The following is a 27,945-nucleotide window of genomic DNA, read 5'->3' as shown; positions in this document are numbered from 1 at the left end:
CAAGTTAAAAATCATTTAAGCTTGTCAAAATCAAGTATTTGGGAATTTTTTTCCAAGTTTATGTGCATTTCACATCCCACTCAGAGTTCAGATCAATATACTAAAATAAACAAGACAAGTATAGAGAACACAACTTTAATCTAAACTTAACTCGATGTTGGTTGAATGTGGACTACTCAATTGATTGAACATTGGAAACTTGAAAAGTAAAACGATAATAAGTCAATGACTACTGCAAGGCTGGCACACGGTATATTCCATACAATATTTCGGTTGACCTCAGGTTTAGATGTTATTAATTATAAAAATGAAATTACAATATTATATAATGGTGCCGATGTTTGTCCTGGTTTCGTTCATTGAGAAGTGTTCGTTTTGCTCATATAAGTTCATTAAAGTCCTCGAATAAGACACATTCTCATCAAAGCTTACCACATTAGTAGGTCACTTTCCAGCAAACAAATGCTCATCTCCTGGTCATTTTGAATGCCTAGACGAGTCAAATGCTCATGAAATTGCCGTCACCACATGACTCAACCAGATGCATTCTTGAAATTACCTCTATAAATCAGAGTGAGCATTCAAATCACCTCTCAGACTGATGCCTACATTAGTGCAAAGATAACTGCCGCTCAAGTTTACCAAGGCTCAACCAAAAGGAAATTTTGGCCATGAATTCAAGTGAAGAATCAACCATGCTTGATCGCGACAGGTGACCTACATCTAAGGTGACCTAGGACAACAAACTTTGCAGAAAAAGAAGCGCAGTGAAGGCAACCATTACCAAGTAGATCAAAGACGTTACGGAATACATCTCATTTTTTTAAAAAAAGAATACTATGAGATAGATTTCCATGACTCTTTTGTCATATTTTGATGTAAACTCAGCATGAATTCAAAACGTAAACAAAAGAACAGGCTAAAATTGTGGCCTGTAAGTAATTTTAAACCTCCCATTTGGTTTGTGTTCATGAAATTGGCTTTGGTTTGCAAAATTTCATTATTCAGGCTCTGCATCAATGCCAAGTTCTGTTTGTTATTTTTAATTTACTGTCAATGAACTCAGACCACAGGGGATCTGAGCAGCAGAATCATTTACATTCATGTAAAATAAATATATTGTCATTCACTAGGCCAATTAACTAGCTGAACATTCTTTGTAGGTGTTTGTTTACAGAGCAACATTCCCTAGTTAAATGTGACTTCTGTTTTCATTGATTTAACCAGGTGATTCAAATTCCAAAGCCGTGCAACGTTCAGAAATGACTTCACTAACCAATTCTGGTCTGAACCCTTTTGCCCTCAAATTTTGTTGGAAAATGGTGGAAAGAGAACTTCAGACTATCTAGGCATACATTTTAATATATGACCCTCCTCGGGAAAACAGGGATTAAGGTGATAGCACACTCACAACATGCTTCCACTTGAAAATAAAAGAATTTGTCTTTAGCACACTTAAGGACGTTGGTGTGAAAATTTTTCATCATTGATTTTTTCTGAGACTTTTACCACTGAAAGATGATGAGTTATTTATGTCAGAAATGTAAAAAATACGAGGGTTACCGACTTCGTTTTGGAGAGAACATGCCCAGAAGAACACCCTAAATCTGAAGAAATCGGGCCTCGTTGGCGAATAAGGACACAGTATTAGTGTCTGTAAGCCCAAAAATATTGCAATTAGATCTTTGAAGTGCCAAATATTGTTTAAGTGGACCTATTAGGGGAATTTAGTCAACTGGTGAGGTTCCTTAATGAACAAGTTTGCATTTAGTGACCATAGTTTCACGTGCCTTGCAGCCACAACATGGCAGGATTCAATGTCCCGTAGACAGAAATCTTGAATTTTTTTTAAACTTCCTACATTGATTTTTTTTCATGTTTGGACAATGTGGAGGTAATTGTAAATAAAATATGTTTCTGCAAAGCAAAATAGGAGTCACCGAAAGTCCAAGATTGTTAAATCCAGGTAAAGCTATAGCAATGGCCATCTGCCCTACCATTGTTCATTTAATTACTTAGCCCATGTTCTCACGCACAACTTGGCGCGTGAATTTGCATGCGCAGTAAGGTTGTGCAGAAACAATTGGCGCAAACGTCCTTAAAGCGTGTTCAGAAGCACACTTCAGTAGGTAGCTCTTTTGTTTGGTTGGACACACTAAGAACAATAAAGCGTGCACACACTAACTATGCAGTCCAACAAAGAAATGTGTTAAACTTCAAAAACAAAAGATAGTGTACCATAACACGCTTTAGTGTGTGAAATAACACAACATGCTTAAAGCGTGCAGTACTTTCAACTACTGTGCCGAAAGAGTTTCGGGCAAAGAGAACATTGGCGAACATTGCGGTTGCTCATCAATCAAGACAATTACTTATCTTTTTTTTTTTTACCACACTTGCAATTGAAATGAAGTGTGTCAGTCAAGTATGTGTAAAAAATAACTGTAATTCCCCGGATTTCATTGTAACTCCTTCTATTTGTTCTTGCGTGACTGTTTTGACAGAAGGCGAGATGCTGGGGGGGTACTTTAGGAATTTCTGGGTGAGGATGTGCTGCTGGGACCCTGGAACTCTTAGCCAGTACCAGGGCTAGTTCAGGTGAATTTTGCTACCCTATACTAGAGTAACCAGTATTAAAACCAGTGATTTCCGTCTGAATCCTGATCCAGTAGTGTTTTATGATAGTCAACTATCGACGCTGTTGAGGCTGAGTTGCAAAAATTTAAACTTGGCGATTTCATTTTTGTTAAACATTTTTGAGTGGCAGTTCCTGGTTTCCTTAATCTAGATAAAATCTTCAACCCAGACGCTTTGATTTATCAGTGCTGGAAATAATTTTTCTTCTTTAACAGGACATGTGTCCTTTCAAATTGTCATTTTGGTAAGACATCTTATCAATTTGACCGGACATTAATTTGCACAATTGATTAGGGTAATTAATTAGTATAAAAAATTTATTAGCATACTGTAAAGGTTTTCAATACAAATCATTCAAAACTGTATTTAAATGTGATTTATTTATCATTTATGATTAACTAGATGACTTTATCTACTAAATGACTGCACCAATCTCGCCTGGTTATCTCCTGATTATATGTTCTTCAAGCAAACCTAGTTTTCTTCGCAGGAGCCCATCACTAGGAGTGTGCAACTTCCTCAATTATTCCTGTCCAGGTGTTTTCACAGACCGATCTTTTTTCAGTTTGAATTTACCGCGAATTCAGCCCCTGCAGGAACCTCAGTGACCAATCACAAGCACGGACTTTATAATTTCACCGGAAGATTAGGTCGTCATGTCCACCTGAGACCTCCATTTTTTCCCCTTACCATTTGCATTTGCAAGTTTTCTGATGTGAGGAAATCCTTTACAGCAAAGCAAAGCGACAGATTGCTTTCTTTTCTTATGTTGAATGTTATAGAAGTAAAGATCTTTCACTATGTATTTCTGGAAGGACATAATGACTGAGAAAATAACTGTTGTTGATCATCAACACAGGAAAACGTAGTCACCATTATGGTAGCCTGTGAACGCAGACGTATTTTTGGTAGTCAACTAAACCAGAAATTTTGGTCGCCAAAGATGAAATTTTGGCCACATTGGCGACCATACTGGTCGCAATTTCAAGCCTTTTTAACAATTTATATAGCCAAATTTTATGGATGGTCAATAGGTGTTGGTAAAATGTTTGGACATTATGTGCGACCATAATGTGAAATTGACTGGACCTATTCAAAATTTGGTCGGACAATGTCCAATGACCGACTGTTATTTCCAGCCCTGTTTATGCTAGAGTAAACTGCTTGAAAACCATACCCTTCACAGCGGCACATACCTATAGAGCCCATACATGGCAGTACCCCCACTGGGGCGAGATTCAGTTATAATGTTTATCTGTCTTGTGAAGCACCATTATTCCACCACCTGGCGAAGAACAGTTGAGAGAGAGAGGAACAGCGTGGGATGGCGTACATGGGATGAGGCAAGAGCTGCTGCAGCCAACAGAGAAAATTGGAGGCATTCTGTGGAGGCCTTATGTGCCACGAGGCACAAAGAAGCTAAGTGAAGTGAAGTGAAGCACCATTCTTGTCCTCGCTTCCATTTAAAAGAAAATTGTAAACATTGAGCAGTAAATTTGACCTCTCACAAGAAAAACCATTCGCTTGCTGTTTGTTATCTATTCAAGATAGGATGTCGTTCGAACAGTTGCTGCTACATGTATTTGTTCATGACAAATCCGATCAGATTCAGCTTTTCGCGACGCTTTAAATTTGCATAATGTTCAAAACAAACAATTCCACATGTGAACATCACAGCTTTGTCACCGGACCTTTCTTTGTTGGCATTATTGTTAGACAAATGTCAAGATGTTTGTTGTTTCTTTCATGTTTGCTACACAAAAATCAACAAACAAGACGCCAAAACAAAACAACTCATTTTTAGGCACTCCGGGACTGCAATACATACCATTTTGCAGTCTGCATTGTTTCCATATAGCCAAAAAGGTAAAATTGATCGCGAACCTGGTATCTATAAATTCAGAAGAACCGAAAAAAGTTACAGTTACTGCTTCTTTTTCTGCAAAGTTCAAGGGATTTTTTGTGTCAAATTCCTTCGTTGTCCCAGGTCACATTACATGTAGGTCACTCAAATTTGTGACCATAATTTCCTTTCAGTTGAGCCTTGGTGAACTTGAATGGCAGTTATCTTCCAACAGAAGCATATCACCTAGGTGATATGCATCTGCTTCCAACTAATGTAGACAAAAGACTGAGAGGTGATTTGAAAACAAATCTACTCCATGCTCACTTTGATTTATAGAGGTAATTTCGAGAACACATCTGGTTGAGCCATGTGGTGTTCGACTAAAAAGCAATAGGTTACAATAATTCTAAGAAAAGGTGACAAACAGAATCAAAAAGATAAAGACAAGCAACTTACAGATATTTCCTCCTATTGCTTTGAACTGGTAGATTAAAGTAACTTCTCACTTAAAGCAATTCAACTTCCAGATGCTGACGTTTAAAAACAAACTCCAACCAAATGGAATAAAACTAAGCAGAAGCCCACAAGTGCACATTGCGGACCTATTTTTTACGTTTGATTTTAAATTAAAATAGTTTTGTGCTAAAAAAGCAAAATGACAATAACCCATGGACTCCTGTGCTGGCCTTAACTGCTGTGATGAGCATTGGTCTTTGTTCCACTTCTGACGTCATCACCTTTGACCAAAATTGGTATCAACTATACTCAACTTCTGCAGGAAGAAAAGATCTTTCCAATGATGCCCAGATTAGAGTGATCAGCTCAATGGAGCCAGAGATATGAACAAAAATGTTTAGAAATTTGAGTGAAAAACTCGGAGTAAAATTTCCTGTGACTACTCCAAGCTACCCCATGGTGAATATTGCCCATCTTGATGATGCTTTCTCAGAAATTTTTGAACTGAGAGTGGGCCCGGTAGAAGATCAATCACTGCTGCAAAAAGATAACAAACGGAGAAAAAAGAAAGGCAAAAAAAAATTTAAAAACCGAAAAGCCTAAAGACAAAGGTCACCTTCTGTTCCAAAACATTTTGGACATGCCCGAGCAAAAATGTCGTAAAATGCAGTGCTAGTGGTAAAAAGGCATGCTGTCATGATGCAAATGACTTTTTGAGTAGATTGGAGCTAATTTGGCTCGTATTCAGGCTGGAAATCTCTAAAATGTCCAAAAAAAATGGGTTTTTGGCAAAAAGCTGCACGAGTCAAAAGTAAATAATACATAAATTTACATGAAACTTGTTAAGACAATGGATTTTTTTGCTATGGCAGTCCCAGGGCACCATCCAAATGTTACTTTGTTTCTTTGGTACCTTAGCAAAAACTGAACTACTGCTCCTACTCTAAATATGACAAGCAATCAAAAAATTCCCTAAACCAGATAACATCAACCCTCCAAGTTAAGTTTTTTCCTTACTGGTCACTAAAAGTTTATTTTTGGTCACCAGTGAAAAAATTTGTAGTTGCCAAAGTATAAAAATTAATTAAATAACTATCAACTAATTATTAATTAATCAATCGTAATTAACTAATTAATATATTTAACAAACATATATAGCCTAAGCTGTGTATTACACTGATAGAACATGACGGGCATTTGAGACCACATGGGAAATGTAGAAAATACGAGCTGCAGGCGAGTGTTTTCTACATTTCTCGAGTGTTCTCAAGTCTTTGGAGTGTTTTATCTCAATGTAATACACAGCAAAGGCATGTGGTCAAAAACAATAAAACATGCTTTTTCTATGTTTTATGTACTATTTCAAAAACGAGTGCGAGGGTTTCATCAGGTCTCCAAATGTGAGAAACATTTGAAACCATGAGGCCACAGGCTAAGTGGTTTTATTGTTTTGAGCGTTTAAAAACCTGATGAAACCCAAAGTACAGGTTTTTGAAATTACTTCTCCAACAAAGAAAATGAGTTTAAATTATCATTTGAATAAGTTTTCTCAATTCAAATATTATATTTGAGATGCGAAATGTGATTCTATCACCTAATTGCTGCTCTGTGACAATTTTTGAATATTCATCAATGTCACGTTGTTACCTAGCTGTTTGTCAGTTCTGAGCAAACACGTTGCTTTGCAAAGCAAATGCCAGAGTGCAGATTTAGATCTCCTAAAACTTGCAAAGAAGAGGAAAAGTAATAGGCCATTTTACAGTTGTGTGCTTAGTTACCTGGCCTATGAATGTAAGCGAGGCTGGAGGTGACCTTGCTTTGATGCAGACGTCACTGCTTTTCACATTTAAATGCAAACTAGTTAGCATAAGAACAATTTGATTAACACAACAAAAGCAGTGAGGTCTGTATCAAACCAAGGTCACCTGCAGCCTCGCTGCCATTCAAAGGCCAGGTCACTGAACAGACAACTGTAAAATGGTCTATTGTGTGTGGCCAGCACTATTTCGAGGTAATTTGTGCGTCTAGTCTGTTAAATGCAGGGGTAGATGGTAAATTAGTACGCCTTACAACTGGGAATTTCTAACATTAGTGCCATTTTAGGACGGAAGTGTACAGCAAAGTTGAAAGCAAACCAAAAGACGAGGTCGCCACCATTGAGCGAGAATTTAAACTTAGAAAAAGAATGGCCCTTTCTGTGTTGGGAGTTTAATAACTGTACCGTTACATTTAACATCAGCAGTAAATAATTTAGGTTTAAAGTTTGTTTTTTAAAATGTGTGATTAAATAACGTTTATCATCATGTGTTTTTCTTGCTTTATCAATATGCAGATTAAGAAAATTTGCATCCGTGTTTGAAATTATTTCCAAACGCACTGTGGTTTTCAACTCGTTTTTCATTGGGTTTCTAAACCCATCCACCTGACCAGAATAAGATGCTCTGGTTGGGTAAGAGCTGCATGAATAATTAATGACTTTGAGAGACTCTGACAAAACATGGGTTTTCGACCAATCAAAGCGTGCACAGGGTCCTATCTATGTTATAGAACTAATTATAATATAGATAGGACCCTCCACGTGCTCTGATTGATCAAAAACTCGTGTTTTATCAGAGTATGAAACATAGAAAAACGTGTTTTATTGTTTTTTGCCACAACCTCTATATCATAAAGCAAATGATGAAACCTAAGCCATGTATTACAATGTGATAAAACACTACAGACATTTGAGAACGCTAGAGAAATGTGGAAAACACTTCCCTGTGGCTCATGTTTTCTGCATTTCCCTTGTGTTCTTAAATGCCTGTCATTTTTTATCACATGTCTAATACAAGGCTTAGGCTTCTTTATTTGTTAATTAATATGCTATCCCTGAGCTAGTTCAATAAAAAGTGATTCAAATAATGTATTTTTATTATTGATGATCATACAAAATCACAATCAATTCCTTTGAAGATTTGACAGGTCTTCCTGAGCTCCGCTCGCTAAGCATGTTAGGAAAAGTGCTTCATATTCATTGAACAGAAAAGTTGTACTAGAGGAAAAGCCGCTAACGATAGACAATAACAGCAACGATATTTTCAATCAATTGACTGCCCCTTCACACAAACATACAGTACTGAGCTAGTTGGGAAATATATGTGCCAAAAAGTGTTCACGAGTTAAGTGTGTGCAATTTTCCCGTGAGAAAACACAGAAATATTGTGATTTTTAATTTGCATTTACAGAGTAAAACTCAACTGTAGATGGCACAGATTATACCAAGTAGTAACTAGCAGGTGGAAAGTGTTATTCAGCGTATCTAAATTACTAGCAGGGCTTGAAAAAATAACCTGTCCATTTGTCCGGGACAAGTGCATTTTCCTTTTGGGCAAGTAACTTTCTCTGCTCACTTGCCCCACAGGTAAGAGCCCAGGCAAGCCATCCGCACACTAAATATGTAGAGAACAATTTTGAAACAAAGAGTAGATTTATTTAGGTACATAAGTAATGAAAACTTGACGAAAATTATAGCATTGTTTTGTTGATTGCATGATGCACGTTCCTGTTCAAAAGTGGTTACCCAGTACATGATCAAAATCTGCCCCAATCAAATTTCTTTCCATATTTAAAAATAGCCATGTTCGGCAGGAAAATGCTGCGAAGGCACCGTGCAAATCTTTGTGAACATTTTCCAGTTTCACAGTACAAAACCAAACTCGACATCAATGTACCAGAGATGCAGAAACTGTACGCATGTGTTGTCTTACGCTCAAAGGTAAAATTATCACATGCTAAAGTTCAGTCGAGTGGAACGAAGTTTTGTCACATGAAACTCAAAGATGTACTGAAAATTTTTCTTTCTCATTATGGGTTCTGGAATTAAACATTTCATTTTATTTTAGTCTCAATTTATGTGGGTTAAAATGATGGAAGAACTTGTTTCACAAGTGAATTCATAATGCTCAGAGCATTGTATTTCAGTCCAGATGATGGCCGCTCAAGTTCTTGATTTTAGTCACCGAACTGCTGACTTCCATTTCAAGTCAGTTGCCAGCTCCTTATTCTAGTAGCCATGGCGACTAAAATGGTTGCAACTTGGAGGGTTGTAACATTATGTTTAATTCAAAGAATAATGTAATTTACCTGTTCAATTCACATGTTTGCTCACAGAGCACTTTGATTTTTTGGACCAACGTCTTGTTGAAATGATTGTTTTTACCCAGAGTATAGTCTCTTCGGGGGAAGCCAGAGTGCTTTATTTAAGCCTTGAATTTAGTCAAAATTTGGTTGTGGTGAGCACTGTCGCAGAGCATAAATTTAAAAATTATGTCAAAAGTTTAAGTTTAACTTTCATGTACATTTTACACCGCTAACAACCACAGGAAATGAGACTTTCTGATTAATTATTTCTGGGACGCTTTCAATATACAGTACAGTGTAAACAAGAACTTCTGAAAAATGTCTGACTTTGGTGTTAATTAAGGCTGTTGTTGAGCACATAAAACAACAAAATTGAATAAAGGAAATATAAGAATCTTAACAAACCAAAAATATATTTTTTGAATCTAGTTCACCCAGGGTTGATTCTAGCAGTTGTTCTCTTTTCGTTCTTTTTTTTCTTGCATACCTACTGTAAGGTAGTCCTTACAGTCAGCCATACTAAAGTTGTTAGTAGTGTAAAAGATTTAGGTGTATTTAATGTGTCTATCAAATCTACTTCCATAACTATGAAAATAATATAGAATGTTTCTATTCATGGACATAATTTTCAAGTTTTGTTTAGAACTTCTAATCCCATTCATTTGAATGTTTCTGGGCACTTGACACAGTTGTTAAATGTTACTTGAAGAGGCACCCAGCATTTGCTTTTAGCCATGACTTTGCAATGCTGTTCAGCTAACTTGGCTTCTCTGCTGATCAGGCAGTGCCACAATGGTCAATGTGAGACAAGGTCTTCCCGGGCCTTGACAGGAATTTCTTAGCTCTTTTGGATGGTCTTGATGTTGTCTTTTTGGAAGCTTAGGTCCAACTTGACACTTGCCTTCTGCCAGTTTCAGGGCTCGACACTAACGGTAGCCAACTAGCCACAGACTAGTAGAAATTTAGTTTTGGCTAGTACGTTTTTTGACTTCCACTAGCCACTTTGGCTTGTAAACAAAATGAAATTGGCTGAACTAGTTTCTGTCTTCCTCAAGGAAGTCAAACACTAACACTTTACTCAGAAACAAGGTCAGAATTTCATCCTGGACACATCATGTTTACTTTTCGCTGTGTGGTACTTGAAAGGGTATAAAAACTGAACTTGTTGTTATATTGAAAGAAATATTTGACAAACAAGACAGCATTTTCTGAAAGCACACATCGCTGTTCTTTTTTTGTTACAAAATTAGTAGCACTGTGCACAAAACATGAGCAATATCATGTGCAAAATCGTGCAGAACTGTAAAGGGATAACATTTCATTTAGCGTAATAACACATAGGTGATTTGTCATTGTGTCCATACTGACGAGACTTACCACTTCAGAAATAATTACATCAGAAAAATTTATTTCCTTCGACATTTATAGGCAGGCGAGTTTCGCTAGCCCTGCTTTTGAAACAGTTTGAATTCTACAGCTCCTGTCTGTGAAGAGACTGAAGAAGTCTCAATAGTTTTTACAATGACATCTTGGGGTCTCAATGTTTTCCAAGGAAGTCTCAAAGAAAAACAGAGTCCTGAGAGTTTTTGGGGGGGAAAATTGCTGGATTTTTCTTTGTGATCTGTTGGCCTGAGAGATTTGATGTGAGGAAAACATGAGGCAATTAAACAAAATTAAAACTGGCGTAATTCGGTGATAACTTGGTTTGCCCTAGTGTTTAACGTTACCAGTCAAGGGTGACACAAGGTGTGCCGCCTATATGTCAACTGGTCAAGAGGTTTCAGATGCAAAATTGCATTGTTTTGTTTTTCTTAAAATTTGAAAATGGATATAACAGGGTTTTTTACCAGCAGTAAAAAAGAAAAAGCCAAAAAACGAGAGTTCTGAAATGAAATGACCTGCTCAGGAAGAAGGTGTAAATCTAACACGTCCACCGCCAAAATGCTAATGCGCTCTTTTTCATTTTTCACGTTGTGTTATAAATATAATATATCTGTTTTATTATTGAAACTGGTTTAAGTACAATGTAATTACCAACAATATGTATTAAACGGTACAATACAATATGGCTACAATATGTATGTATTTTGGCTAGTAACATCTAAGTTGTCACTATCCACTAGGCTAGTAAGTTGAAAAGTTAGTGTCGAGCGCTGCAGTTTACCATACAAAAGCATCAGGGATGTGCTGGTCATTCATGTACAGGACATGTCCAACTTATCTTGCTTTTGCCTTCTCAAGGATGGTTTGTATACTAGACATGTTGGCATGGGATAGAATCTCTGTGCCGGGAATTTGTTCCTGCCATCTGATTCTCATCAGCTTATGAAAACAGCTTTGTATGGAAGCGTTTCAGCTGTCTTGCATGTCCGCTCTAGACTGTCAACTTTCACAGGTACTGATGAGTGTAGTTGATTATAGCTTGGTAGACCTTGAACTTGGTGCTGAGGCTGATGCTCCTTAGTGTTGGTTTAAAGCCTCCCAAAGACACTGGTGTCCTTGGTGATTTTGTACTTGACTTCATTGCCAATGACAGCTTGATGGACAGGGTGCTTCCCTCTCTTGTGAAAACCAGTTGCCCTTCTGCTGAAAGCCTTAATGAAAACCCTGATGTTAGCTTTCACGTGGGGCTTCCCAGGGCATGGTTGGTGCAGGAATTCAGTTTTATTGATACTGATGGTGAGGCCAAAGGGATCAAAAGCCACAGAGAGCTAGTCAATAGTGCATTTTCATTGGCACTGTCATTTACAGCACACTCATCATTGAAATAAAGAATGTCTTTGACGACCATCTTATAATTAGCTACGGTAACCGTAAACACTGGCAGATAAGCTGGGTTCACACATACCTAACTCATTTTTGTGGTTACTGGCTTTAGGCAGTCACCAACATGTCATCTGGGACCCATTTCTCAAAGGTCCTGAAACATTTTTCCATCTGGAAAGCTGTAGCGAAATCTCAAACCGTGTGATTACAGAGCTGTTTTATTAACATATTCTTAATATGAACAGAGGATCCCATCATACAAGAAGTCTCGGGTGTATATATCTTTCTGTTTTTAGATACAGATGAACTAAAAATGGCTTTGTGGGCCGGAAATGTTTCCGGGGAGCTTTCGAGAAACAGGCCCGAGGTTCGTTAGTAAGTCAGTCAGTCAGTAAGTCAGTCAGTCAGTCAGACAGATAGATAGTCCATGACTTTTCAGAAGCTTTCAGAGCAATGAATATGACGAAGAGAGACTAAAAACACCTCAGGATTTCATAATTGATTTTCACCTCTTAAACAGGAGTTTAAATGAAAATAACTGCTTTTTATAGTCAGAATTATTATTGTTTCACTGAATATCACATTTTGAGTAAAACAATTTTGAGTTTAGCATCAAGTTTAGCAGAAAAATGACGATCTCTCACTGCTGAGTGCTAAGAAGTCAAAAAAATAGGACATTGCAGACTCGTTTTTCCACACCCTTCGACATGATGTGACATTGTTTGGATAGTCGTATATGTTGGTGAGTCGCTGCAATGTTTTCTCAGTTTCCTATCTTTCTTTTTCATACATGTATAACCAAGTGCAACTTTCATCGAATGTGCCAAAGTATTGTTTTTGAAGAATCTTGCAGGATTTTGAGCGTTTTGCAAAAACTTTTGATTGAAAATATGAGTGATGCATGTCTTAAAAGCATCTGTCTAGCAAATAAGTGCACATTCTCAAATTGATGTTTATGTCATTTTTTCATACGACCCGGAACTGGATGTAATGTTTGTTTTATTTTTACTACTTGTTTCAATTACAGATGGAAATTGAAATATTTATCTTAAGTCAGGATTCCTCAACAGGATTATAAAATGCTCTGCTGGCAAAAAGCCATCTGAACCAAGTTGATAAGATCCTTCACATATCTTTTGTGTTCATAAATTCTGGATTGTTTTTTATTAAAAATTACTACTGACAGATCAGGGATGTTTGCTTCAATAAGCTTATATAAAGAAGAATAATTCAGCATCTCTGTTCGTCATTGTTTAAGCTCAATAGGATAAGATCTCTACCATCTGTAATGGATGTCATGGGTTTTGTGAAAAGCTTTTATGTAGTTTGAGTCACTGACTTCACTGTCCTATACAAAAAATACACATCTTAAACATTTTGTCTTTGGCTTTCCCACATCCACTCTGTTCCCGTCCTGGCCTTCCCATCCACAGTGATGCAGAGAACCTGTGTGTCAAGCATTTAAATTTAAAAACAAATATTTTGCAATGAAACTAAAACTCCACAGATGTTTTTTTGCACCATTCACTATCTAGTAAACACGTCCTCTCAGAGAGCTTCTGTTTTCAAGTGTGTATGCTTGTGCTTATATGTCCTTTTATGTTTGTGAAACACCACAAAGAGTAACTATTCCCTTTTCAGTCTGTTGCGTAAGATGCTGGGGTTAGAAGAAAAGAGCTGCTCTGTGGCGGTTTTCAAAACAAACAAATGCAAACTGCATGGTGTTGGTGGTAGTGTTTTTTCTTCTTTGCATTTTGCTTTCAATAAAAGCTTTTACACCCACTCCTTGAGGGTGGGCGGTGCACCAAGGTCCCAATGGATTAGGACCTGTTGGTGGCAAGGAATGTCCTCATCACTGATGGAGGACAGACAGTTCACAACAGCATAAAAGCATAGACCTGAATTTCCTTTGCTTTGTTGCTTGCTCGGTCATCTTGCATCCTATGACGCTTTGCCTGAACTTCACTGTTGGTGAGGGCTGCCTTCTTTGCAGCTGATGATGGATCATTCATAGCAATTCTGTGAAGAGGGTGCTTTTCGGCTAGAACAGATGATATTAACTCATCATTCTCGTCATACCAGTCATGGTTTTTCTGTTGTGTATGAGAAGTGGCTATTTATGCTACATCACTCAAAAATCTTTTTGAGTTAACATGCTTGTGTGCCAGATACTATTTACTTGTATTTCTTATAGTTATCATTAATGTATAATGGTGAGGAGTTTTGCTACTTTTTCTAGGGTAGCCCTATTAAGTTATTAACAGTTGGAGTGATATGTACAGGTGGATATTTGTGTAGAAGTTTGATGTATCATAAAGATTTATTTTTTATTTCATAGATCATTTTGGACAGGGAAAAAAAGATTGGAAGTCTCATGTTTGATGCATTGTTTCCTGACTTATGTTATCTCTGTGACAGGTAACTCTACAACACTGTATTTACTAGAGCTTATGAGCAAATGTTTCCAAAAATCATAACATAGTGGTGACTGTCAAGAACAATTTTGTTCATTATTTTTCTAAACTATTGCTATACATTAGGCTTGACTGAATTGGTCAAAATGCTACTTGTGAAGCTCAGTTTTTAAGACCGGCTCTAAGTCTTTTTCTTAGGAAATGTAAAATTTGGACTGAAAAAAGTACCAAATTATGTACTAGAACAGTATGCAAATATATGTTACAACAATTTGGGCAATTCTTGCATGTCAGTTATTTACAAATTATAATAAAATTTGTCTGACTTGTCTTATTTGTACAAGTGTTGTTAACGAAAGAGAGCAGCCTGGCCCCGATTTCAACACCTCTCTGGTGAACTCTCTGTGTCTGGTGAACTGAGTTTTGTTCGTAAGGTAATTCCTCTGAAATAAAAGTGACAATAGATTTTTGTTCAAACTTTGCCCACTGAATATTTATCATATGATAACTTCAATTTTGAAATAAAAAAGGGGGGTACCCATGCTCATTAAGAAGCAGCAAGGCATTGAAAATGCCCCATTTTGGCATTATTTAATGCTTATTATAAGAACGCATTCCCAGTAATTGTAAAATCTTTGTGAGCCCAGACTCATAAGAACACGCATTAAACTACAGTCAATACATTGTGTTGGACACAAATAAACATTTTAAGTTTGATTCAGACAAAGCTAAATCCTTGATTAAAAATTTGAACTAAATTTCTTGACGTGGTTACCAAACTGCAAAATAGAAAAGACCACAGTGTATGTTCTATTTTTCTTATTTATTCAATTTTCAGCAATAGAAATCAGATCAGTCTTTTCTCACGCAAAGCTTATGATTAGTTGATTACAATGACTGGAAAAAAAATTGGGGTGCCCGTGCTCATTGGTGAGCTATAGCCATTTTTGCAACTGACATAGCTCAATATCAAGGCAAATCCATCATGTTTTCAATATGCGCGTGCGCGAGCGTGCGCTAATGACGCCATAAATTATGCGCAGTAAGGATGCGCGATGCAAATGTGAAGAATGACCTTAAAACATCCTAAAACAAGGATAGTTTTGAAAATTTTCAAAACTGACAGCTAAACTCAAGGCCATGGAAAAATGGAAAAGGTCATGGAGAGTCATGGAATTTGAAGAGCTCAAAAGAGTATGAACTCTGAACTAATGCATGTATAAGGAAGATAAAACTGACTTAAGGTGGCTGGACTGGATTTTTTAGTGAAAATACTGTTACTAAATGATCTGTAAGTAAGGATTGTTGTAAAATTTATGCTGTGTCATGCAACATACATACATGTACAAACTCCTAAAGGTCTTTTTGACTACCCTTGTAATATGTATTACATGAAACATGTCCATTTCAAATATTACAAGTTGGCTTAAAAAGTGTTTTGATTGCTCTTTAAAATGAAATCAATTTAGAATGTCCCTTTACTATTTGAGACAGTTGAGTGAAATAATTTTAGAGCTTGCAACAAATTGAGACAAAAGAAGCTTTTTATTCAACCTAAATTACCTAAAATTATCCTTACTTTTCAGTGTAAAATTATCCTTATTTTTCATAAGCACAATGTAAATAATAGTTCTGTAAGAATTAATAACAGTTTTCTTCTAAATTTGAACAGAAAATGACTGTCTTAAAATTGAGGCTCAAACTTCAGACTTGGACTAAAAAGGCACTTAACTCCAACTTTCAGGTTTAAATCAAACGCTTGGAAATTATACGCTTTGAATGTAAAGGCAATTTATTTGTATAAGGATTTTTCTGTCATTTAAGAGCAGCTTCGTCTAAATATCAACTAGGCTTGGAAATAGCGGGAAAAAAATCAAATTTCTTCAAACATGCCCAGAATGAAGCCCTATGGGCACTCATTACAAAAATATTGTTTTAAGTTCGATAAATCAAAAATTATTTTTAAACACAATTTTTTCTTTTTGATGCCCTAAATCAGCCAAAATCAATTGAAAATGAGCGGCATATTCAGAGGCTCGTAAACTGAAAATTAAAAATCTTCATTACCAACTGATTGCCCGTCATATTTGTACTTCCTTTCTTGTATATTTAGAGCTAAATAGATCGCGATTTGATTAGAACTAAAATATTTGTTGAATTTTCTAAATTAATGACCCAAGACAGCTTAATAAGAGGTCCACATTTTTGAAATGCTAAAAAGGCATTCTAGTACACAGCTTTTCCCAAAACGTTTAGTTTGGTATGAAAGAGCATCGTTTCTTATTCAAATTAGAGAAATAAAATTTTTGGGTAAATAAAATCGTGAGCGCTGAGATAGCAAACTAAATGCAGCACTTTTTCCTGAAAACATGACCTTTGACCTAAGCGTAACAAAACCGATTACTGCAAGAAAAGCAAACGCTTTGTTATTTTGAAACAGTTTTTAGTGATATCTCTCTGAAACCATTATTGCAAGAAACCATTTCCAGATACGAAATCTTATTGGGTCAAAGAAAAAGCCAATGGGCACATTTTGACACAATAAGTTTGTTTTCTGGGAATTGAAGTCAATGACCGTCAACAAATTCCAGTGAAATTTACGAACTTGAAGAATGTTACCCGATACCTACCTGAATATTTATATTTATAGAAGAGTTGTCTTCTTGGATTAACCTTGAAAAGAAGCTGGATTCAGACTTGAAAACCTCTAAAAGAAGAAATGTTTAATGTTCCATGACCTGCCCACTCCTATAAATTCCATGCACATGCTGACCACATGCATAATCTGAATGATGTTATATCACTGATCCTGATCCAGATCACCCAAAGGAGTGCACCCCTTGTATATTACATGAATTTTTGTATAATTGTGTATCTCGTGTTCCTCACCATAAAAACACCATAGCCATAAAACCTGATAAATATACCATCGCATCAACTCATTGCAGCAAATCATGTTGCAATTTTGGGCCGAGAAAGTTTTAAATAATATCATGTCACGTGTGACATTACTTTACAAGTGAAGTTTTTTCTGATCATTTCTACATTAAAAAGCTGTACTTAACATACTGAGGCTGACTAAACGAAATTTTCCATACAAAGTCTTTAACGCGTGTGCCTACTGAATCAAAATCACTTACTGCACTTGAGTGGCCTGTGGATTACTAATAAACATTAAGGTGGTCTCAGATATATTCAACATTATTTTGTAACTATGAGCCAAAATATGTGGGTCAAAATTAAAGGCGCAAATAAGCGTAAGAAAAAAAAGTGCTCAGTCTGCATGGTTTGCAATTTCTTCTAAATGTTCAAGAAGACAGCCAATTTCACTTTACATTTTTGGGGATTGTTTATTTTGGGGTTGCATATGGAAACTGTCAGTGGAGTTCAGTTAGCTTTACGACAAACATGCGGTCGGCATGTGCATGGAATTTATAGGAGTGGGCAGGTCACAGAACAATAAACATTTCTTCTTTAAAAGGTTTCCAAATCTGAATCCAGCTTTTTATGAAGGTTAATCCAAGAAGATAATTCTGCTACAAAAATAAATATTCAGGAAAGTATCGGCTAACATACATGTTCTTTAAGTTCACAAATTTCACTGGAATTTGTTAACAGTCATTGACTCCTAATTCTCAGCAAACAAGTTTTTGTGTCAAAATGCACCTTTTAGCTCCTTCTTTGACCCTGTAAGATTTCATATCTGGAAATAGTTTCTTGCAGTAATGGCTTCGGAGAGATATCACTGGAAAATGTTTCAAAATAATGAAACGTTTGCTTTTCTTGCAGTAATCAGTTTCATTAAGCTTGGGTCAAAGGTCATGTTTTCAGGAAGAAGTGCTGCATTTAGTTTGCTATCTCAGCGCTCATGATTTTATTTACCCAAAAATTTTATTACACTAATTTGGAGAAGAAACAATGCTCTTTCAGGCCAAACTAGTTGTTTTGGGAAAAGCTGTGTACCAGAACGCCTTTTTAGCATTTGAATATAGGCTAAATGTAGACCTCTTGTTAAGCTGTCTTGGGATGTTAACTTAGAAAATTTGTCAAATATTTTAGTTCTAATCAAATTCTGATTTGTTTAGCTCTAAGTATACAAGAAAGAAAGTACTAATACAATGTGCAATCAGTTTGTGGTGAAGATGTTTACTTTTCAGTTCACGAGCCTCTAAATGTGCTGCTCATTTTGGACGATTTGGGGCATTGAAAAGAGAGAATTACTTTAAAAAATAATTTCTGATTTATTGAACTTAAAACAATATTTTTGTAACTAGTGCCCGTAGGGCTTCATTCTGGGCGAGTTTGAAGAAATTCAATTTTTTTCGTTATTTCCAGGTCTAGTTGATATTTATGCAAAGCTGCTCTTAAGTGTTTTTGGTATGCTGACTAGAGGAAAAAAATCGAGTCATCTCAGCCTGTGTTCTGAACAAAATACAAACAAATTTTTGCAAGTCTGCTGGAGTCTATGTTGGCTACAAGGAAGGCAATGATGACGTTGATGAAAACTGTCATTATGAAGTAGAACAATCTTGTGTTGAACATTTTCGTGAAAACCAAGAGGTAGTTTTTGTGGTTTTGATTGCTTTCTTCTTTTGGTAAGCAAACATGTCCATTTATAAACTGTATGAAGCTTGGTGTCAAAATTGATAACGCATTCATGAAAATATCCAGCCCATCCACCATAGCTGTTTCTGTTCACCCCAAATAATGCACACAAAACCTCACACCTATTAAATTTCAAAATGGCCACAATTTAAAACAAATCAGCTAGGCTGGGGAGCATTTTTGGTTGTTTAAAAAGTTGAAAAAGGTTGAAGTGAAATCAATATAGAAAGTTTATAATGGATTTAGTTGCATGGGGGTGGGTGGGGGCAAACTTGATTGAGTGTGAAACAGGCAGCATTTGCTTGTACTGAGATGGTTTAGGGGACAGCTCTTTGCTAAGGCCCTAATGCCATAAGGTGTAAACTTTAATGTTTGTTTAATTAATTTATTTCAATTAACCCATTGATGCCTGTGCCGCCCGTAACCGCCCATGCGAAAAACTCCTCCATTTCCCTGTGCTGCCCGTAACCGCCCGAAAAATAGCACGTGGGGACAATTACCTTTCCTACCCTCCCTGAAGACTTTTTGGTTCTCCTATTGTTCTATTGTTCTTGAGGACAAATAAACCAATCAGAATGAGCTTTCTGAGCATATTTTTAGAGGACTTTAGGGGTCCTAGAAAGACGGTTTTTCTTCTTAAAATTGCGCGCTCGCAAAGTGCAGGTAATCATGGCGTGTTGCGGGCCAAATCTAAAAACTTCCAAGGTCTTGTTTTCATTCCTGACACAGATAAATTACTGATTTGGGCTTTAAAATAGAAAGGAAAAATACAAATCAATGTTTAGGTGGCTTCAGAATGGAGGATCAAGGAGTACAGAGTCCTCAAAACTTTCTGGTGAAGACGTTTTTCTTCCTACAACCGCTGCGAAAACATGAAGATCAGAGCACTTTCAAGTAAGTTTTGACGACAGATCGCAGATTGAAAACAGCTTTTCGGACTTAAGAAACAAAAATGGTAATGTACATTATTACTTTGAAGTTGAATTCAACTTTTGAAACGATTCGTAAAGCCACGGGCGTTAAAATGAGTGCAAAAGCAGTCAGCCAAAACTCAACCTTTCGCGTTAGCGTGAAGAATAATTTGCACATGCAGTTCATGCAGCGAAGCACGTCTGCAAAATTTTGAACAATTTTTTGCTTTTAAATGGGTTTCTTCGCCTCAGCTTGAATGAAAATTTATTGTTATTGAACTTCCTTTCGTATTTCTTTCATTTAGTTCCCTGTATTTGAGAATTTTAGGTTTTAAAAGTGAACAGTAATTTGCATGCTTGATTTCTGCATATTTAATTTACAGCGACCTCCAGGCACTTTGTTTATTTATGCCGTGTTTAGACTTGAACGGTTTACTGAGGTACCAGAGTTTACTTACCTAGGTAAACATTTTCCGTGTGTAAACGTTAACTGATACTTTGGTAAATGCCGCAAAAGACAAAAGAAATTTGACCAAGGTAAAAGTTGTAATTACCCTGTGATCAGGCATGGTTACAGTTAGTAACCAAGGTCAAGATGACAGATATATCCGCCTGTGGCGGCGTAATATGTCACATCCCGCGGTGAGCAGATTGTGCGATTGTCACGTTTTCGGCCAAGCGTTTCTATCATGGAAGATAACAGAGAAGTCAGAGAACGATTGGATCGGTCTTCGTACGGCGAACAATCCGTCAGGTAAAAGAAGGTATTGTATTTTTCATTGTTTTAGTATTATTTACAACTTTCTCTAGACAAACTTCGATCCTTTGTTGTGTAATAATGGTTGATGTATTTTTCCCACCAGGGAGGATGCTGCATATTCACAATATCCACGTTTCTTCACATACAACCACGCATACTCTGCGTACGATCAACCACTGGATTTTCCCCCGCAATATTATGGAATGAGGTCAGCGCTCATGCACATGATGGCACCTCAATTTGCTCCTGTTAATTCACTGCAGTCGGATCCTCCTACAAGTTCCACTAGTGAAGATTTATCAAGTGCTGCGCAGAAGAAGAAAACCAGTCGATGGACTGAAACTGAAGAAAAAATCCTCATTGAGTTGTTCAGTGAGAACGAAGAGAAGCTTTGCTGTAAAGCATATAATTCGCCAGAATGGGAATCTATTGCAAAGCAACTGCACGAGAAATGCAGGCGAGAACATGTTTCGAGCGACAAGACAGCGCAGCAATGTAAAAATAAAATGAGCAATCTCACAAAAAAATACAAAACAACCAAAGACAAACTCCGGACCACTGGATATGGAAAAGGGAAAGATGTTGAGGGTGACAACGAAGCAGGCGACCTTGAGCTTATGCCTAAGCATTATCAGGACATGGACGAAATTCTCGGCAATCGAGAAGCCATCAATCCTCATCACGTGTTGGAGAGTAGCTCGCCCATCGAAGCCCAGGGTTCCCCACAAATTGATCAGGACATCCACGAAAAAGAAATTTGGGATGAGGAAGTTTGCGCTGCTGTGTCCGCTCAAAAGAGGAAACTTGTCCAATCTGATGATCTACCTGGCCCGTCTGGTGAAGTAGGCACTTCTGACTCAGAGGAAGACGAGTCATTGGCCTTTGCAAAGTCCTTATTCTTCAAGAACAAAGGCAAACAGGGAAAGCGCACAAGTACACCAAAGAGTACTCCAAAGAATACACCAAAGAGTCGAAAAGATGGAAAGAAAGCAGCCAGAAAGAAGACCAAAGCAACAGCAATAGCCGATGAACCTACAGTGCTGTCGTTTATGGAAAGAGCGCAAGAGAGAGACGAGGCGTTTATGGAGCGAATGGCAGAGGCCGAGAGGGAAAGCAGAAGAGAACAACAAAAGTTTTCCATGGATGCGTTAAAGATGCTTGGCAACATTTTAAAGGACGTTGCCAATGGGAAAGAGTACAGTACTTAACTTGTTTTATAAGAACATTTTATTCGTTTCAGTTCATTGACCATGATTTCATGTGTTGTGATTAATTTCAAGATCAAGATAACTATGTAGCAGGACAATGATTCCAGAAATCAAGAATATAAAGAAGGTAAAAATTACCGTTTATGCCAAAAAATTATATATACCTGAGCAATTATTTAAAATTTATTTTGAAAAATACAATTGTCTGTTGATTAATTTTACTCTTAACATCGGAAAGCTTTTATAACATTTTTAAACCACAGTGAATTAAATTGCTGATTAATTATACCTGTAACAATTGGAAAGGGACAAAATTCCAGTCCATGTACATTGATCTCCAGTCAATCCACCTGTGTGTTTTCAACTTAAACCAAAACATTCCAATAAAAATAAATTTGGTTTAATGTCTCTACTATGACAAATGGTCCATTATATCATCTCTAATGTTCCTTGCGCAAAGTTGCTCATCTCCATTGAAAGAACTTTGATCCATTTCATCGTCATCCTCAACGGGGTCTATAGCGCTCGGATCTCCAACATCTATACAAATATTGTGAAGGACACAACAAGCCATGATAGTGGTAGGGACTCTGCTTGTTTTTTCCTCCAACGGTTTATAGAGACACCTCCAATGACCTTTCAAAATTGTGAAGGCTTGTTCTATAACAACCTGGGCCTGACGGAGGGCACGATTGAAACGTAATTGGCTCTCAGTTAATGTTGGTGTTTGCTTAAACGGCTTCATCAGCCAAACAGACAAAAGATACGCCGAGTCCCCTACCAGAAGAGGTCCAACTTCAGAACCCCCAAGTCTCTTCGAAGGCGTGTTTAGCCAGGCACCTTGATCAATTTCTCTCTGCAGTTTGCTCAAACGGAGAATACGGGCGTCGTGAATACTACCAGGGTAGCCCGTACTCACATCAAGAAATTTAAAAGACGCATCAGCAACACCTTGGATCACGATAGAATAATCTTGCTTTCAATTGAAGTATTCAATCCGTTCGTTGACAGGCACTGTTTTTAATGCAATATGACTACCGTCAATTGCTCCTACCACTTGAGGGAACGGGGACTTGTTTGTGAACAAGCGAATGCTTTGTAGCACCTCTTGCTCAGTCTCTGGAAATTTAATAAATTCTGTGGCCCGTTTGGCAATTGCTTCACAAAAATCGTGTGTTATCAACATAGCTGTACACCTTCCAATGCCAAATTGCAGCCCAGTCGATCTATACGTGTCTCCAGTAGCTAGGCGCCATAACGCTACCGCCACTCACTTGTTTACATGGATACATTGGCGCAATTTTGTGTCTCTCTTCGTCAAATCCGGACCAACCACTCGAACAATGTACTCAAACGTATGCCTTGATGTCCTGAAATTTTCTTTCCACCAATCTTCCACGAAATCTCCTTGCAAAAGACTCTCAAACCAGAACTGATTTCGCGGCCATGCCCACGTATGTCTAGCTCGTCTGGTATTTTTTAAAGCAATTTGGAGTAAAACCATCCGTTTTCGCCTCGACCTCTTAAGGTGTTGTAACATCAACATCTTATGAAATCTTGACGTTTCTGTTTGCGGTTCTTGAATTAAGAAATAAAAAGCAATGTGTGATGCACATTTGTGGTGCCAAGTTTCAAGAGCACTGCTTCAATATTTCCAGAGATATCGTTTATTCAGTGTTTTCCACTTTTTAGTTGCAAACAATATGACGTCATCACTGATCTAATTTGCACAATAGAAAAACGTCAATATCTCTAAAATGAAAAACAATATTTCAAAAAGGAAAACGCCATTCTTCTGTATTTTGAAAGGCCTTTCAAATAAGCGGAAATTATTTTTCGTGTCATATACACTTTAAGAACAAGAGCAATTTGCTTGAAATGCATGCACAGATTAGTTAGCGTCAGTGTTGACTATATGTTACATACATTTCATACTGGATCACACACAATTGTAGAGTGCTTTTGTTTGTGGAAGAACACAACATGTAAGATGCATGTGTTCTAGCATTGGTAGTGTGATAAACTCCATTCTCGAGTTCAGATCTGCACGTGTTTTTGAGTGATACTGCACTCTTGTTTTGACCTTATAGCAACTATATTTCAGGTAATGTCAGTTTTCCCTTTTTAAACTTGGAAAATATTATTTTCCAAGTTGTATTGGTGGAACAATTTCACTCCATCACTCCTTCACTTCCTGTTAGACATTTGGAAACCTGGGGGGGGGGGGGGGGGACTTCCATATGAAAAGGCAAGGGATGAAGACTGGGAGAGACCGTCATGGCGTATGGCAGCTAATTTAAAAGCTCTGATGCTGCCTCCAATTCCTTCCCCAAACCCTAACTTGAAATGCCAGACCAAATAATAAAAGTTAAAACAACGGGTACTAGAAAATGGGAAGAGCATAAAAGCAGCTCACCAGAGACATTGGAACCATGTGCAAAACTTGTCAAATTGACAGACAACCAGGTTATGGCGTCCTTGCAATGAGAAACTGAGAGAACGGTCAGAGAATCGGGCAACACAAATCTCGAAGATATAAAGGGAATTCTAGACAACATCCAAGATACCATTGCAAGAATCTTACATGAAAATGGTCAACTCAGAGACGAATTGAAAGAACTTAAAGCATCTTTGAAATCAAAAGACTGCGAGGTGCAGAGTTTACAAGAATTGTTGTCGAAAACGTGGGAACGAAACAAGGCTTTGGAACTGGAACTCAATGCGGCAAAAGTTAAGATTAATAAACAAGACAACAAAATATACAACTTATGGGATAACCTTGATAGCTTAGAACAATATACAAGAAAAAACAGCCTGGAAATCCACGGTGTCCCAAAAGAAGCATACAGCTCTATGGAAGAGGTGGTCCTCACAATCGCCAATGCGTTAGATGTTGACATTTCATCAAATGATGTAGAAATATCGCATCATCTTAAAAGAAGAAACAGCAATACCGCAATTATCGTTAAGTTTGCAAACCACAAAGTTAAAACCAAACTATATAAAGCAAGAACAAGGCTCAAGACAGCGAAAATGTCAAGTGTGTTTCTAAGATGTCCTGTATCCATTCTAGAGTTTAAAGATCGCATCTTTATTAATGAAAACCTCACAGGTCATAGACACTTTGTCATGGGTCAAGCAAACAAGATGCAGAGAGACGGTTTACTTCTTAGTTGTTGGTCCTTGGATGGTAAGATATTCCTAAAAACGTCGCCTGATGGATCCCCCACTAGGATTTTTAGTGAAAACGATCTTAAAAATTTGTAATTAACCGTTTTGTGGAGATCTTACAAAAACATAAATATCATATCGAAGTGGAAATTTGCATATTTTGAGGGAAATGAGATCGAATGGGAAGGAGGAAGAGAGGCTAGCACTTTTTCGCTTCGCTTCCCTTCCTTTACAGAAAGTTTGGAAGTAGAATTTCTTTTTTCTTTCGGAAATTAGCAATACCTTCAAACCTCCCAGCGTAGTCACTTTTTTTGTTGTTGTTTACTGAGTGCGGTGTTTGTCATGTATTTTTTTAAGAACTGTGCAACTTCACTTCGTAATTCTTTCGTTCATCTTGGTTACTTTTGCGATTACTAACTAAGTTAGTCTCTTAAGCGTAGCTCATTTATATTTCTAAACTTAACTAGTATTTTTGCCTGTCTTCGTATTTTCGTTTTCTATTTTGTTTTCTAATTTTTTTCTCTGGCTCAAGTCTTTGTTGCTGTTTTGTAGCATAGCTATTGTGTATTTAAGAATAGGTGTTAGGTTTTATTTGGTAGAATATTATGAAATTCATCAAAATCTTATCATTGAATGTAAGGGGGTTGCATAATCACATCAAGCGAAGGGTATTCTTTTTGTATCTCAAGAATCAAAAAGCAGATTTCTATTGTCTTCAGGAAAACTTTTTGTTAAAGGAAGATGAAGTCCCTTGGGCTTCAGAATGGGGTGGGAAAATACTTTTCTCACACGGTACAAAACATTCCAAAGGTACTTGCATATTGTAGAGGCCAAACTCTTTGTTCTCTTTAGAGGGTCTGTCTATTGATCCAAACGGTAGATTGGTTATCGCAAAAATCAAGCTAGATGACGAAGATTTTTTCTAGCTTCTGTTTATGCTCCATGCAAGGGATGCTCGTCGGAAAATGTGAATTTAACTCCTAAGGGAGACTAATGTGGACATTGCTTGAGCTTCATACGACCCCTAAAAGATACCTCTTAAAACAGAAATGGTTGATTGCTAGCCACTGTTCAAGAAAAGATCCTGTGTGCACTTGTAGACTCGATTTGCGTACTTGAGAGATCAGTGGAAATCAAGCCTGAAAAGAGAAATTAAATGAGAGCGTTTTTTTTATTATTATTTCCTTGAGTGCACCCTAAAGGATACTTTGACAGCTAAAAATGGCGACATTTCATCATCAACAGCCTAAGCGAGACTAGAATCCTTGATTTGTACCCAAGATGATGAGCATCCCCAATCTTTTCGTATTCTCTATTTTCCTATTGCCCATAATCCACTCTGTTTGCCCCCCAAGTTTTGCATAAACTATTGTTGTGATATGCTCTTGGGAGGTCTGCATATTCCCAAGAGCATTTCACAACGATAGTTTATGCAAAATTTGAGGGGCAAACAGAGTGAATTATGGGCAATTGGAAAATAGAGAATAGGAGTCCTCCTCCTGGGTTTCGAACATTAGCCATCTAAGGCCGTTTTACAGTCACTTGCAGCATGTCAAGTTAGCTATTTTGGAGAGGTAGAAGGTATAATGATTTTTTCATTGTAAGGAAAATACCTATAGTTCTTCCTTAGCGATTTGATTCAGGGAAAGTCTTTGTGGTTTTTCCTTCACAAACCTACGTGATGTTGTGAGTTCAAAAGCAATTGATATAAACAAACTGAGCCCTTGACCCGCATCCTAAAAAAACATGATATTTCGGTCATAAATAAGCCGATGACCACTCTACAACAACAGTTCCCGGCCCCGAAATTTCATCCCGCTCCGGATTTACAAACCAACATTGTTTACAAAATTCCCTGCGCTGACTGTTCATGGTGTTATATCGGTGAAACTGGCAGAGCGTTTAACACCCGCAGAAAAGAACAAAACAGCGGCAAAAGGCTCCAAAATTGCAAACCATGCGTTGTCCCATGAACATTCTATTGACTTTAACAATGCCTCCCTAGTTGACAAAGGCAGTTTCCGAATAAGGAAAACATTAGAATTGTGGCATACTATGGTGACTCCAAATACTATCAACAATTCCTGCCCACTCCCTGGGCAATACAACATTCTTTTTACACACATTCATAATTAATTTACATAGTCCATTCTTTTTATTTTTACTCATTTATATTCATATTTTGTCATTCATCTTTACCTGTTGAAGACTGTAGATCTAACAGTCGAAAGCTGGTATATCTATAAACATTTTTAGCCAGAGATCATTTTTAAATTATTATGCTCAACCCTGGCTACGGTCCTTCAGTATTTTTACATAAACAAATGATTAAAGGCTCCAGGCGATTTCTTTTGCACAAGAAATGGAAAGACAAATGTTACCTTTTGGTAAATGGTTTCTTGACAGAAAAAGAAAAAACAATGAAGAGGAAAAGGAAAAAACAGTAGTCACCACTAGGATTCGAACCCCAATGTCTGGCATGGCGAGCCAGTGCTTATCACACTATGCTAACTGTACATCAGTTACCAGTGTTTCACTCAGTCTATACCTCAGTTTTGAGACTTTTGACCAAACAAAATGATCTTGCCATTTTTGACTACAGCACAAGGAAGACATGTACATGCAATGTAAAACATGTAGGCAGGCCTGAGTAACAAACAGTTTCTTAACATTGAATTTTTTCATTTTGCAAATATCACAACACACCCTGAATGGAAAAAGGCTTCATGGGCTTGTTCGAAAGCTAGACTGCCCTCTCATCACAAGTAGTTTCTTAATGAGCAGTGCCTCATAACATCCTTTCATAATTTATTTTCCAAGTTCAGTGGCTCACAGCCACTTTGATCTAGTGCAAAGAATGCTACTGTGACTACATATCTTCTGGAATCACCCCTAGCTCAAATAAAGAAATTTTGTCTGCGGTTTTATAAGTATTGTGTATTTGCCAGGGTTCAAATAAAGAATGGAAAGATATTGCTTCTCCATAGTAGCTTGTTTATTTCCTCTTCTGTGAGGGAAGCAAAAAGTTCACATTCAGCCGAAACTTTCC

The 27,945-nt window shown here is 37.3% G+C and overlaps 2 protein-coding genes across 3 annotated transcripts in view; both read left to right on the top strand.

The window, feature by feature from the left end:
• Positions 1-27,945, top strand: part of LOC110054340 (tRNA (32-2'-O)-methyltransferase regulator THADA-like) — a 653,734-nt gene that overhangs the window by 111,076 nt on the left and 514,713 nt on the right. For both annotated transcript variants that reach the window (XM_089292979.1, XM_089292980.1), the window contains one exon: positions 14,166-14,245. In XM_089292979.1, coding sequence (XP_089149105.1) covers positions 14,166-14,245 — 80 coding nt within the window. The remainder of the gene's footprint in view (positions 1-14,165; positions 14,246-27,945) is intronic.
• Positions 20,274-24,455, top strand: LOC149110993 (uncharacterized). Its single transcript, XM_089291982.1, has one exon. The coding sequence runs from the start codon at positions 20,721-20,723 to the stop codon at positions 21,723-21,725; it is 1,005 nt and encodes a 334-aa protein (XP_089148108.1). The 5' UTR covers positions 20,274-20,720; the 3' UTR covers positions 21,726-24,455.

Source organism: Orbicella faveolata, unplaced genomic scaffold (assembly GCF_042242905.1).
Source record: "Orbicella faveolata isolate gen_17 unplaced genomic scaffold, um_ofav_v1 contig_24, whole genome shotgun sequence".
Lineage (NCBI taxonomy): Eukaryota > Metazoa > Cnidaria > Anthozoa > Scleractinia > Merulinidae > Orbicella > Orbicella faveolata.
Note: the sequence above shows the minus strand (reverse complement) of the source record. Positions and strands in the feature narration are given on the sequence as shown.

What these genes read in the sequence shown, in the direction of transcription:
- LOC149110993 (XM_089291982.1), top strand. Translation starts at nt 20,721, where the DNA reads ATGAGGTCAGCGCTCATGCACATGATGGCACCTCAATTTGCTCCTGTT.